The sequence below is a fragment of the Salvia hispanica genome, chromosome 4 (assembly GCF_023119035.1).
Source record: "Salvia hispanica cultivar TCC Black 2014 chromosome 4, UniMelb_Shisp_WGS_1.0, whole genome shotgun sequence".
Lineage (NCBI taxonomy): Eukaryota > Viridiplantae > Streptophyta > Magnoliopsida > Lamiales > Lamiaceae > Salvia > Salvia hispanica.
In genome coordinates, this window is record NC_062968.1 from 36,135,931 (window position 1) to 36,150,255 (window position 14,325).

Sequence of the window (14,325 nt, forward strand, 5' to 3'; positions counted from 1 at the left end):
ATTGCATATTAAAAAAAACATTCTTCATTCTCTCTTAACCTTTCAATATTTTATTGTTCATTTCAGGAGCATTGTATTGCTAGATTCTATTGTGGAACGAATGAAGGAATATTATTTTTTTAAAATAAGTGTAGGAAATGAAGCACATCTATTAACATGGAACGAAGGAAGTACAATTTATTATAAAAGTGAATTGTAACTTATATTCAGAAACGAAATGAAATAAAAAATGGGACTACTAATTGGCGACGGGCGAAAAGAGGAGTACTACATTTTTTCATTTCTCGAAAAGTGAATTTTTGGTTATTTTTTCATTTAATTAATCCTTATTAATCGCATCTCTTGCCTATTAAAATGAACTTCTCTTTATTAATTTATAATATTACTACATTTTATTTTAGGTTTACAATTTTTTATTTTGTTAATTAATTTGTATTATTACATCTTAACTCATTATTTACTTTTCTTTCTTTTATGAATCGATATCACATATTTTTTCAAGCCTAGCAAATTTTTATTAAATCTTATTTCATGGTTACTGAAATCGATCATAAAAATACAATATGAGATTTTAAACTTGATTTTTAGAATTAAATTTTTATAGTAGGTCTAGTCACTTATAAAATATAGTTTTGGTAATAGATCATACAAATTTTAATGTAAAATTAATAATATAAGACCAAATTTGTATCCGGCACTGCTGTCTCTCCCACACCTCTCTCCCTATATAAAAGCAAACGCAATCATCCCATTTTCTGCATGAACTAGCTAACTCTTGTATCAACAATTAGTGAGAGAAAGAGCAAGAGAAGCCGGTTTTTAATTGTGATTTAATTTAAAACACCTTACAACCTCTAATTTACCTCTCATGGCTCTCTTTGACATTGATCATCCATGGGTCTTCACATTCGGCATCTTAGGTATAAAGTACTCCCATCTCATATGTACATACATGTCTCTCCCATCTAATATGTACATACATATATACAGAATCATAGATGTATATAGATATAGGTAGGTAGAGTGTTGGCCAATTTCATATAAATCATGGAAAGGTTGTGATCTCTTCAACAATTGATAAGGATGAAATCCATAATATTATTGCTATTTGTGATTGAATTAATGTGTTGTAATTTGTCTGTGCAGGCAATGTTGTTTCAATTTTGCTTTTCTTGACTACAGTGTAAGTTAGAATTAATATTAGTAGTATATGAAAAAAAAACAGTACTAATGGAAAAAAAATGGTTGAATTGGCAGGCCAACATTCAGGAAAATTTACGAGGCGAAATCAACGATGGGATTCGATTCACTAACTTATGCAACGGCCCTCATGTCGTCGATGTTGTGGCTCTATTATGAAAAGCTAACACGAGACTCTGTGCTTATCATCACCATCAATCTTTTTGGATCCATTGTTGAGACTGCCCACCTCATAGTCTTCTTCATCTATGCTTCCAAGAAAGCTAGGGTATGTATATAACATACTACTTCTCTTTCATTAATTAATCATTTTGGAATTGCATTTTCACATATATATGATCATAAAATCAAATGATTTCAGGCTCACGCCGGCAAGATTCTGGGGCCGATGAATGTGGGGCTCCTTTTCTTGATATTCGCGGTCACATTCTTCTTGTTCAAGGGCGAAACTCGAGCCCGTGCGATGCACGGGTCATTTTAATTTCTTCATATTTATTTTATTATGCGAAATAAAATTTGTGAAATGATAAACAAAAGAATATTCGACATCCTCCTACTTTGGATTATACTTTTCCAATCACATTAACCCCACATGGCCACAAGAGAATGCGTTTAAATGCTAACTTTTCTTAAAAATGTCAATACGATCACATTAAAATTTCAACACATATTTGTGTTGACATTTTAATAAACTGTCTTGACATTTAAATATCAGACTTAAAGAATTTTAATTCTGTGAAAATATGAATTAACCGTTGAGTTATAATTGCAGGAGCAAGTTTACATTGCAATAATTTAAGATTGCACTGGTGAGACACTTCCTAGTCGAGCTTCATTTCATTGCAATATAGTGACCCTATACACTAAAAACCCAAACCTTGAAACCGTAAATCCTAAACCCTTAACTTTAAAATATACTCATCATGATCAACAAATGAGCCAAATATCAATAAAATTCTCCATCCGCCCCAGTTCAATTTTACTTTGTTGATCACTCAAACTTTGGTTGAAATATTTAAAAACATCAATACTTATGGATTCTCAAACTTTGGTGTTTTTCTTGAGGTGAAGATGAGGATTGATGAGATATTTCTAAAACATTGCTTTATATAATAATTAATTAAACAAAATTAGAAATAATATTATCATATAAAAATATAAACAAAAATGTATATAATATATATAATAATATATACTCCTCCCGTTCCCTCACAGTTGAGTCGTTTTTTCATTTCGGGAAGTTTCCTCGTAGTTGAGTCGTTTCTAAAAAGGGAAAAAATCAACACATTTAATGGTGATTTGAGCTCTAAATTAGAATCCCCTTATTACACTTAATTAACCTAATTAAACAATAAAAAAATTGAACCAACCCTAATTTCTGTTATCTCACTTCTCCGCCTCCCCCCTCTCTCCCTAAGAACAAAATCTCTTCCTTCTCTCTACAATTCAAAATTTCGCCGCCTCCCCCTTCTCGTCAAGAACAAAGATCTCTCCTTCCTCTCTACAATTCTAACCCTAAATCGGGTTCTCGTTTCGCCGCCCCTCTCTCTACAACAAGGATCTCTCACTTCTCCCTACAATTCGAACCCCATCTATGGCGTGCTCTCCCTTACCGGCGCCGACGGTGGATAAACCCACGCCACCTCCTTGCCGACGCCGACGAATGGTGATTTCAATTTATTGGAACTATGGTTTAATTTCGGATGTAGTGATTTTCTGGAAATTTTGAGTAATAAAGGCAGACCTTTATTTTTTTTCTTATAATTTCTTGTTCAAAAATTAGGATTATGGATTGAATACACTTGAGTTCCTTAGCTAATTGTGTTCCGATGACAGACCCCAAATCTAAGAAGTTTATATGAACTTCAAGTTTGAAATTTTAAATATTTGATGGTGATAATATGTGGAGTAGATGAAGATAGATGTTTAGAGTTTTTATAATTGCGTTGTTTCTTTCACACTTTCTCAAATTAAGTTTGCAGTAGAGAGCTATGAAAAATTCTGTGGTTCATTACATTTTCTTCTCTCTCTTGAATGATTAGTTTATGGAAAAAAGAGTTTTAGGATTAATTCTATGAAGAGGGAGCATTTCTGGAACAAAATATTTAGTCGTGAAATCAACTCCATCGATCGCTCTTCCCTTTTCTATCCCCAATTCCCCATTTCTCATCCACCTTCTCCACCAATTCCTCCGCCGCGAATCGAAAATGAGAAACCTACTCCCCGTACTCCTTCCGCTCCTCCTCATCGCATCCTTCGCCTCCGCCGAGATCAAAAATCTCAAAATCACCTCCGATTCACGCCCTATGATCCTCTTCGAACGATTCGGATTCACGCACACTGGTCAAGCATCCATCACCGTCTCCTCCGTCTCCGTCATGTCCAACGTCGCCTCGCCGGAGCCCTCACGTCTAGGTTTCTTCCTCCTATCGGAAGAATCCCTAATTCAGGTTCTGATTGAGCTCCAATCAAATCCTTCCTTCTGCGTCCTCGATTCCAAGTACATTAATCTCCTCTTCACCTTCCGCGATCTGTCGCCGCCGCCTCACTCCTCCTTCTCCCACTCCTACCCGATCACATCTCCCAACGAGTACTCGCTCTTCTTCGCCAATTGCGCTCCTGAATCTACTGTGTCGATGAACGTGCGGACCGAGCTGTACAACCTCGACGGCCGTGGGGATGAAAAGGACTACTTATCCGCTGGTTTAACTCAACTGCCGTCGTTGTATTTCTGTTTCTCTGTTATTTATGTAGCGTTTCTGGCGTATTGGATCTATGCGTTGTTGCAAAATAAGAAGTCTGTTCATAGAATCCATTTGCTTATGGGGCTTCTGGTTGTTATGAAAGCATTGAATCTTCTTTGTGCCGCCGAGGATAAACATTATGTGAAGGTCACCGGGACTCCACATGGATGGGATGTGTTGTTTTACATTTTCCAGTTTATTAGGGTTGTTTTGTTGTTTACCGTCATCGTCTTGATCGGTACTGGATGGTCGTTTCTGAAGCCATTTTTGCAGGAGAAGGAGAAGAAGGTGTTGATGATTGTGATCCCATTGCAGGTCTTGGCCAATTTTGCATCCATTGTGATTGGGGAGACAGGTCCCTTTATCAAGGATTGGGTAACTTGGAACCAGGTGTTCCTGTTGGTTGATATAATCTGTTGCTGTGCCATTATTTTCCCAATTGTGTGGTCTATTAGGTCATTGAGGGAGACATCAAAGACTGATGGGAAGGCTGCTAGGAACCTGTCAAAGCTGACTCTGTTTAGGCAGTTTTACATTGTTGTAATTGGGTATCTCTACTTCACAAGGATAGTAGTGTTTGCTCTCAGAACCATTGCTGCCTACAAGTACCAATGGGTGGCTAATGCTGCTGAGGAGATTGCTAGCCTTGCTTTTTACGCTATAATCTTTTACATGTTTAGGCCTGTTGAGAAGAATGAGTACTTTGCACTTGATGAAGAAGAGGAATCTGCTGCAGAGATGGCTCTTAGAGATGAAGAATTCGAGCTTTGAAGTTGGAGATGAAGTGCTACTCTTTTTTGCCTGAATACTACAAGAGTGTGAGTGATTTGGTAGATTTGCTACAAAATCTGATTTGTTACAAAATCTGATTTGTGTAACTGTTGCACTTCTTCCTTACTTTACCTAGAGACAGATTTGAGTTTGTCTTACAGTGGCATCTATTTTGCATAATGTAAGTTTCTCATTTGTTTATATGTCATAATTTCTCAGCCTTAAGATAAAAGTGAAATAATAGTGCAGGAAATGAAAATCTCTGATTATTTATATTTAAATTACTAAACTCACGAACTACACATGATTTCTTCACATTATTTTCTCAGTTGAACTGCCATAACAGCCTTCCTTGACCATTGCCATTAGAAAGACAAGTACAATAAAAAACGTGGAACCGTGCTGAACGGTTAGACGATTAGAACTAGTAACATTGCATAATTGTATTAAATGAGGAAGCCTTTGTAATTGAATCCCACTGATATGTTTTTCTTAGTTCATGTGTATTTTTTTTTCCTTTAAGATTTCATGTGGGTATTTCTGAATTGCAGATACACCTATAATTTTTTGGTCCATTGATTTCTGTTGTAGTATGTCTATATCGTTACCTTTTGCATTGTGATAGGCAAATGTCTTGCTAAATTGTAGCTGAGTGATATAGGTGCGAATACGTTTCTGGTGTGCGGCAATTATGAAATATTGATGGCATTTGTTTCTTTGAATACTCTGGTTTCTTGCCATGTTTGAAGTTGAATTCCCTAGACATCCAATGGAAAATGTATGCAATGCTAGCTGAGTATGAGTAACTGATTAAGGGTAAATGCAAATATTTAAACACCTATATATCAATAGTTGATATGATTGAAGAGTCATGTGTTCCAATTTCACAAATGTCTTCTAGATCAAAATGCCTAGTGACTATTTACGAGTAGTGATAGTGGGTGTTAGTTCCATTAAGCAGGGGTGTGGATAGAGCAAGTGGTCATGGATAGTTCCAACAAATATATGCACTAGTGTGGAAGGGATGCTTAAATGATTATTAGGCTATTGGCTAACTGATAATCAAATACGTCAGGTATGAGCTCGATGCTCGATTATAGTTAGCATATCTAGTTAAGCTTGGTTATAGCTAGCATAGCTTGTTAGGCTCGGTTAATGGTTCTAACTAAGAATCATTTGGCATAATAAGTGAAAACTCAATCTAAATATTTTTGGGCATGTATAGTTATGTTTAGATTTTAGAGAGTATGCAACTATGCTTAGTTATATTTTGAGCAGCATCTGCCGACTCCTAGGGGAAGGGTTTCTATGAAAACAGTAGAACTCGTGGCAGAATAGAAAGACTTTGATTTCATGTTCATCAGTTGTTCAGTCTATTTGCTATTGTTGATTTGTGATTATTCTCCATCGGTTCCAATCGGTTAACCTTTTAACCGACTAGGCTAACCAAATGCAATAACGCTTCGGTTATGATCCTATATGTGGCCATTTTCTTAGGTGGTGTTCAATTTCCTGTATTCCATAGTAGTAGAGTCATTTTGTCATTTTGATACGTTTCATAGTAGTTGAGTCATTCTCTTTTTAGTAAAAGTCAATATATTTCTTTTCACTTACTTTACTCTCTTTTACTTTATTTTCTCTTCATTTTTCTACCTTTTTTCATTTCCTATTTTATTCTTCTTTTATGTAACTCACTTAATACAATTGTTCTTAAATTGCGTGTCAAAAAGAAATGCATCCACTATTATAGAACGGAGGGAGTAAGTACCAAGATTTAATCTAAGATTGAGTTGTGAGATTATTTTAGTTGGAGGGGTCTATGGTTGAGTTGTGTGATTGAATTTTCAGGGACGGAGGGAGTATATATTTAATTTTGAAATACAATTTTGCAAATCAGCACCCTCTTAGTTGATTAATTGATCGATTATGTCAGTTTGGTTAGAACACAAGTAATCCAATAATCAGCTCTAATAAAGAAAATGACATATTGACATGACGGTTGTGTTTCTTTTGACCACTGTGTCAGAGAATTGTTAGTAGAGCTTGTCGTGCAACGTATCTGAGAAACTAAAATTGGGTATGGGACGTTATACAATAGCATAACTACAGCCATGAAGATTAGAGTTTCTTCACAATGTGCCTGAAGCCATGAAGTTTAGAGTTTCGTCCTGATCGTAATTACTGCTAATTAAATGAATGTTTAGAAGTTTATAAAATCCTATTTGTGGGAGCATTCATCGCATGCACCTTATAATTTTATGTAAATTCTATATATGCTTCATGAAAATAATCTTCTTCTATTTGTGTGTTATTTAACTAAATTCCAATTGGTAATATTACATAGTATAAGATCGTAAATACGTAGCGATAAATAGATAAGACGATTAAAATAAAGTCAACACATCACTATTAACTGGCGAAAGCTGAAAGATAGTGCAGATGAACACCCTTACCTACTGTAAATCTAAGTTAGCACGACAATGAATAAATGACGAGAGCTTAATTGTCGCTTAAAATATCCTATCATTGACATTCTTTTCATTAGTTAGCGTGTCCAAATGAGATTAGGAAATTTTTGGTCACCACATTGAAAATAACATTCATTACTACCAAATTTTTAAAACAAAGTGATCTATAACATATACTCCACTGAACTGATTTTCTTAATCGACTAATATATCATTTCAATCGATCCGTCCAATTGCAGACCATCAACATGCTGGCAATTGACTATAAATTCCTAATTTTTTTAGCAAATTTTGAATCCACTTTTATTTTTGAAAGCTTTTTCTCCATATATTACTCTGAGATTCACTCTCCACCATTATTACTTCAATTACCTCTATCTTTCTTACTTTACCTGTCTCACATTAAAATTAAAATGACGATAGTCTACAAAATATCTAATTTTTGGCGATGGAGTAAATTGTACTTACACTTCATAACGGTTGAGCACAAGCAATAAAATGTATATTTTCAACTTCAATATGGTAATGTTACAAACACTCACGTAGACTATATATGTAAATATTGTGTAGTAGTTCGAAGTTGATCTTCACACACAATGTCTAATAAAAATTCAAAGATGCCTCAAAAAGAAATTCTTGGCAAGAAACCTCTCCATGACGTCGAGCCGGTTTTTTCCATCAAAACACTCGCACCCAAATTTATCCATCATGTATGGGCAATGTGAGAAAAGCGTTGTTAATGACAGTGCAACATCCCCACCTAATACTACCTCATCCCCACACGAAACAATCCTCCTTCCAAATTAGATATATAACCCCCTTTTTCTCACATCAAAGCCCTACTAAATGATTGCTTGTTTCTCTATACAATCATCTCAACACTTAATTGTGATCATATAACAATAAATCCCATGCCTCGAAGCTTCGGATACGACAGCCTCTCGATGAGCAGCGACATGCCATTTCTTGGCCCGAGGCAGGCCATGGACCTCCAAGAAATCAGCCGCAAGCCCAAACGCACCACCTCCCACACCCTCGGCGAGCTTCTCCAGCGCATAGGCGACTCCACCACAACCTCCCCCACCCACCCCTCCCCCTCCGTCCCCTTGCTCCTCTCCTTCCACAACCTCACCTACAGCGTCAGCGCCGGCCGATCACTCCTCCCCGCCTGCTTCACCCGCCGCACCAACACTAACACCGAGAAAAAGGTCCTCCTCAACGACATCTCTGGCGAGGCCAGGGACGGCGAGATCATGGCCGTCCTCGGCGCCAGCGGCTCGGGAAAATCCACCCTGATCGACGCGCTAGCCAACCGCATCGCGAGGGAGAGCCTGAAGGGCTGCGTCACCCTCAACGGGGAAGCCCTCGAGTCGAAGCTTCTTAAAGTGATCTCCGCTTATGTGATGCAGGACGACCTCCTCTTCCCCATGCTGACCGTGGAGGAGACGCTCATGTTCTCCGCCGAGTTCCGCCTCCCCCGGACCATGCCGAGGTCCCGCAAGAGGTCCCGCGTCCAGGCCCTGATCGACCAGCTCGGCCTCCGCAGCGCCGCCAACACCATCATCGGCGACGAGGGGCGGCGCGGCGTCTCCGGCGGCGAGAGGCGGCGCGTCTCCATCGGCACCGACATCATCCACGACCCCATCCTCCTCTTCCTCGACGAGCCCACCTCCGGCCTCGACTCCACCAGCGCCTTCATGGTGGTCAAAGTCCTCCAGAGGATCGCGCAGAGCGGCAGCATCGTCATCATGTCCATCCACCAGCCCAGCTACCGGATCCTCAAGCTCCTCGACCGCCTCATCATCCTCTCCCGCGGCCACACCGTCTTCAGCGGCGTCCCTGCCTCCCTCCCGCTCTTCTTCGCCGAGCACGGCCACCCCATACCTCCCCACGAGGACAAAACCGAGTTCGCCCTCGACCACATCCGCGAGCTCGAGGCCACCCCAGGTGCCACGGAGGATCTCGCACGCTTAAACACAACTTGGCAGATGAGAAATAACCCTAATCGCATCCCTCAAACGCAGAAACTCTCTCTCAAAGACGCCATCAGCGCCAGCATTTCAATGGGGAAGCTCGTCTCCGGCGCCTCAAACATGGACTCCAATTCCGTCCCCAAATACGCCAACCCCTTCTGGAAAGAGATGATCGTGATCGCACAGCGATCATTCACCAACTCCAGAAGGGCTCCTGAGCTATTCGGAGCTCGGTTCGGGGCTGTCATCATCACCGGATTCATCCTGGCCACAATCTTCTGGAAGCTGGACAACACCCCCAAGGGCATCCAGGAGAGGCTAGGCTTCTTCTCCTTCGCCATGTCCACCACCTTCTACACCTGCGCGGAGGCAATACCGGTGTTCCTCCTCCAGAGATACATCTTCATGAGAGAGACCGCCTACAACGCCTACCGCCGCTGGTCCTACGTCATCTCCCACGCCATCATCTCCATCCCCTCATTAATAGTCCTCTCCTTGGCATTCGCTGCCACCACCTACTTTGCGGTGGGGCTGGCCGGTGGGGCCTCTGGTTTCCTCTTCTACCTCACATTCGTCTTCGCATCCTTCTGGGCTGGGAACTCATTCGTCACGTTCCTCTCCGGGATCATATTCAACTTGATGATGGCTTACACAGTGGTGGTGGCGATTTTGGCCTATTTCGTTCTCTTCAGCGGCTTCTTCATCACGAGGGATCGCATCCCCTCGTACTGGTTATGGTTCCACTACGCTTCCCTGGTGAAGTATCCTTACCAGGGGGTGATGCAGAACGAGTTCGAGGATCCGTTGAAATGCTTCGTGAGGGGGACTCAGGTGTTCGACGGGTCGCCGCTGAGGGAGGTGCCGGAGTCGGTGAAGCTCAACCTGCTGAAGACGATGAGCAAGACGCTGGGAATGAACATCACGAGGACGACGTGCTTGACGACGGGGTCGGACATTGTGAAGCAGACGGGGGTCACTGATATAGACAAATGGAGCTGCTTGTGGATCACCATTGCTTTGGGGTTTTTCTTTAGGGTTTTGTTTTATTTTGCGCTCTTGATTGGGAGCAAGAATAAGAGAAGGTGAGATTAATCTGTGGAGGAATCGAAGATTAATCAATCCAAGAAAGTTTGATGTGCTATGTATTCATTCACTCATATACTAATTTGTTTGTCGTGAGAATTAGAGTTGTAGATAGTTTGCTAGCTGCATTTTGATTCAGTGGAAGGAGTTTCAAGGTTGTGTGACAGCTTGGACTCCTGTAACTTCTGTTCGAATTTGTTCTATAGCTTTTCCCTTTCTCTTGTTCTACGTAATCCAGTAATTAATACTCCTAAGATATTTTAATGTTTGTTTGGTTGAAGTAATTTTCTACATTAACACTTGTGCATTTATTATAAAGGATATGATGAGGTATCGTTCGGTCACCAAATAAGTAAATTTTGATATACTAACTCCGGCCAATATGCATACCAGAGTTGGAGAAAGGAAAGACTAAACGGATAAGAAGCTAATGCTTATACAGCTGTATATACTCTTGTATTTTAAAATCCGGACAAGACATGTCGACACAATTGTGAGCCGGTCTTTTGGTTTGGTCTGATTTGAATATTTATAACTAGTAAAAAACTTTTGAATCTGCCGAAAATGAAAAATCAACTGCTTCGGCCATGAACCGATGGCTAATATTCAACTGATTTTATTTTTAAAATCTTTATCCATAAATAATCTATTATGGATGAAACACTTTTATCACTACATTTAAAATAATTTTTGATAACTGTCATCCGTTAAGTGTGACCAAAGAAAAATATGATTCATTAGATCGAAAATTGAACAGCTAAGATTATAATATTAGAATGTCATTAAATTATCATATATAGAGTGGGTGGACGAGTTGAGGGCGTTGATGTCGTTGTTCGACCCGGCTACACCAAAGTAGGCATGCCAGATCCAGAGCAGTGGTCAGCGACGGCTTCTAGGATCATCGTCGGGTGGCTACCCCTTGTAGCCGCTAGTAAATTGGCCTCTCCACACCGTCGGACAATTCTTCCACTGCCAGTGCATACAGTCGATGCTCCCTAGCATCCCGGGGAATCCGTGCACCGTCTCGTGCATCCGCATTAGGCTCTGGCAATCATCAGCAGTCGGGCGTCGCAAATATGTGTCGCCAAAAGCCTCCACAACTAACTTACAAAATTTCTTGAGACATTCGCGGCCAGTTGTATCCCCGACATGAAGGTACTCGTCGAACATATCCGCTGTTGTGCCGTAGGCCAACTGGCGGATCGCAACCGTGCACTTCTGCAACGGCGTAAGTCCGGGTCTGCCGATCCCGTCTTCCCGATACTGGAAGTACTCATCACGTCCCTCCAACGTGTGCACAATGCGGAGAAAAAGATCTCGGCTCATTCTAAAACGTCGGTGAAAAACATTAGGGCACCACCTTGGATTCTCGGTAAAATAATCTGCGAACATACGTTCGTGCGCTACGTCGTGCTCGCGGGGGACATACGTCCGACGTCGTATCGGGCAAGGGACCCGCGCCACCGCCGCCGCCGCCTCGCTGCATCCCGCTGCATTTGTGCCAAGCATTCCGCCTTGGCTTCATTAACGGCATTGAACAAGGCTCGAGTCAAGGCCCGTCTGCAGCCATCCGATGTACTCGTATCGTAGTCGTCGGGATTCATTTTTGAGACGATGAGAGAGAATAATTGAAGAGAAATTGAAGAGATGTGAAATTGGAGTGGGTGAAATGGTAGAGAATTGTAGTGTTTAAATAAGAAAAAAAATTGGAAAACATTTTGCAAAAAAAAACAAAACGCGTGAGCATCGTCCGACTTATCGTCCGCGTCGTCCACAGTGGCGGACGATGCGACAGACGATAGGGTATCCTCCGCGCATCGTCCGCAATGTTGCAGTGACGGACGATGCGACGGACGATGCATCGTCCGTCGCATCGTCCGCACCATTGCGGATGCCCTAAGAGGTACATTGGTCATTTATGTTTTATATCGTGACGGTTAGGGCATTAGCAATAAGGGCCCTTCTCCGGAGCCCATCTCCATTTTTTTCTGCCACGTCAGCAGGCCCATCCCAGAGCCTATCTCCCTGCAATAGAGAGCTCATCCCAGAGCCTATCTCAGAGCCTATCTCATTTCATTTCATTTTTTAAAAATACTTCATTAAATAAACATACTTCATTTAAAAAAAAACATACTTCATTAAAAAACATGCTCCATTAAAAAAAAATATTACGAAAAAAAATAGATAGATAAAAATTAAAAAAACATACTTCATTAAAAAACATGCTTCATTTTGCTAGAGAGATGAATGTGTGAAATGGAAGTGTGAAATGAAGAAAGGTGTATATATAGAAAGTAAAAAAAAATTTAAAAAAAATGGAAAATCGGCTCCGACATCGGCCCTGTCTCCGCAATGGAGGCCCATCGCAGGGCCGATGCGGAGCCCTTGGCTATCGGCTGGGCCGATATATCGGCGCGGAGGCGGAGGCGATGGGGAGGGAATCGACCCTCCCTCCGCAATGATGACCCATGGGCGCCGATTGGGGGGCCGATCCATCGGCTCTTGGAATCGGCCCCCATTGCGAATGCTCTTATATATATAAAATCGAAAATTTAAGGATAATTAGTAGGGATACAATTTTTTTTACCGTACTGCTTTTTTTTTTCCTACATAGATCATTTTTATCAATTTGAAACTTAACTTCATTATGACAATGAAGTTACTGATCCCCATCACACTACAAATATATATTAATACCACGATTGTTATAGGATATTGTCATTAACCTCACAACAAAATTCGAGAACACACTTCATTATATCATTTAAATTTGTTTAATAATCACAAAACTGAACTTACTTCATTGCTTCCAATAGACCTATCGATGTGAATCAAATAATCTTAGTTCTATTCTAAGTTTTCTCCTATTTCGTATATTTAAATCATCTATCAATTGATTATTAAAGTTTGATTATTATACATTAGTTGATAGATGTACACGTGGAGTAGGGTCTGATTGAAACTGTTCGTTGCCTATTAAGACGGTGTCCAAATTCTTTTAGCTTACCACCGTTATCTTCGTCATTGAAATAGCTTCGTGTGGGTACCTTGTAGGCCTCAATCGAAGCTCGGATGAAGAAGTTATTGTCATTTGACGAAGGTTGTGCGAAGCAGTCGAACCCGGCGAAAACGCTCGGGTCGGGCGTTTATGGCATAAAAAACGTCTGGGTTGGCATAAAAAACGCCCGAATTGGCACCATTTTTTCCGGGTCGGGCGTTTTTCTCGGAAACTGCCAAATTTTTCTAATTGGTTTATGGGACGGTTTATGGAGTCATTCAGGCATATTCAAAGAGGAGAAAAGAGAGAGGAAAAGAGAGGAGGAAGAAATTTCGGCCAACATTCCGACGATGTCTCCAAATCCCAATTCCACTCAACGAGAGCATGCTTCATGTGGTTTTTGTTGCAAATTCCACCATTTGTTTAGACTAAACTCTCTATGTTGCTCCAAGTTGTAATCTAGGCTTTGTATGGATGTTTTTACACCATTCAACTCATGTGTTTGTTACCAACAATGTGCTCAATGTTTATACACAATGTTTTTGGCTAATAATGTAGTGTTGTTCTTTCCTTTGCTATTATCTCTTTAACATAGTTTAGGAATGTTGATTGTTGGTATGCTATTGAATTAAAATTGTTCAGAGGATAATTTGATAGTGGATTAAGTAGGTGATCATAGTAGATGTTTAATTTTCCAGCGCTTTCGCGGGAGTTTTAAACATTGAAAATTGGTTCATAGGTTATGTATTCAGCTAATTGTGAACTACTCATCGTGTACATGTTCAGTGTATGTGATTAGGTTGATGTTTTAATCCCTCCATATGTTTCGTTGTTAAAGGTGTAGAACAATACAAGCCTAGTGAGCAACTTGGAGTGACATATTTTCCTGATTGAATAGTCTTTCTTTAGTTAACTTGTAGCTTTATTTTCTCATTAACTTTCAGAAATCAAAAATCAAATCTTTATATGCTTTTATATGCTCTTAAGTGTAAACTATCTTTACCTCCCTGTGGATCGACACTTAAATGCTACTACGACACTGTAATCTTGTAGTATTGTAGTATTATTAAAGTTAATTAATTAAA

General features: G+C 40.2%; 4 protein-coding genes across 4 annotated transcripts; 3 read left to right on the forward strand and 1 right to left on the reverse strand.

Annotated features, from left to right (window-relative positions):
* The first annotated feature begins 790 nt into the window (after positions 1 to 790).
* LOC125219557 (bidirectional sugar transporter SWEET14-like) lies at positions 791 to 1,786 on the forward strand. The gene is made up of 4 exons (XM_048121567.1): positions 791 to 920; positions 1,147 to 1,183; positions 1,258 to 1,468; positions 1,562 to 1,786. Exons 1-4 carry the CDS (start codon positions 869 to 871, stop codon positions 1,679 to 1,681), a joined length of 420 nt encoding a protein of 139 aa, XP_047977524.1. The 5' UTR covers positions 791 to 868; the 3' UTR covers positions 1,682 to 1,786.
* Positions 1,787 to 3,290: 1,504 nt separating this feature from the next.
* Positions 3,291 to 4,916, forward strand: LOC125221722 (protein CANDIDATE G-PROTEIN COUPLED RECEPTOR 7-like). The gene has a single exon (XM_048123936.1). It carries the CDS (start codon positions 3,408 to 3,410, stop codon positions 4,713 to 4,715), a length of 1,308 nt encoding a protein of 435 aa, XP_047979893.1. The 5' UTR covers positions 3,291 to 3,407; the 3' UTR covers positions 4,716 to 4,916.
* A 3,050-nt stretch (positions 4,917 to 7,966) lies between these two features.
* LOC125221721 (ABC transporter G family member 20-like) lies at positions 7,967 to 10,519 on the forward strand. Its single transcript, XM_048123935.1, has one exon. It carries the CDS (start codon positions 8,095 to 8,097, stop codon positions 10,240 to 10,242), a length of 2,148 nt encoding a protein of 715 aa, XP_047979892.1. The 5' UTR covers positions 7,967 to 8,094; the 3' UTR covers positions 10,243 to 10,519.
* A 635-nt stretch (positions 10,520 to 11,154) lies between these two features.
* Positions 11,155 to 11,751, reverse strand: LOC125220989. The gene has a single exon (XM_048123113.1). The coding sequence runs from the start codon at positions 11,749 to 11,751 to the stop codon at positions 11,155 to 11,157; it is 597 nt and encodes a 198-aa protein (XP_047979070.1).
* Between the last annotated feature and the right edge of the window lie 2,574 nt (positions 11,752 to 14,325).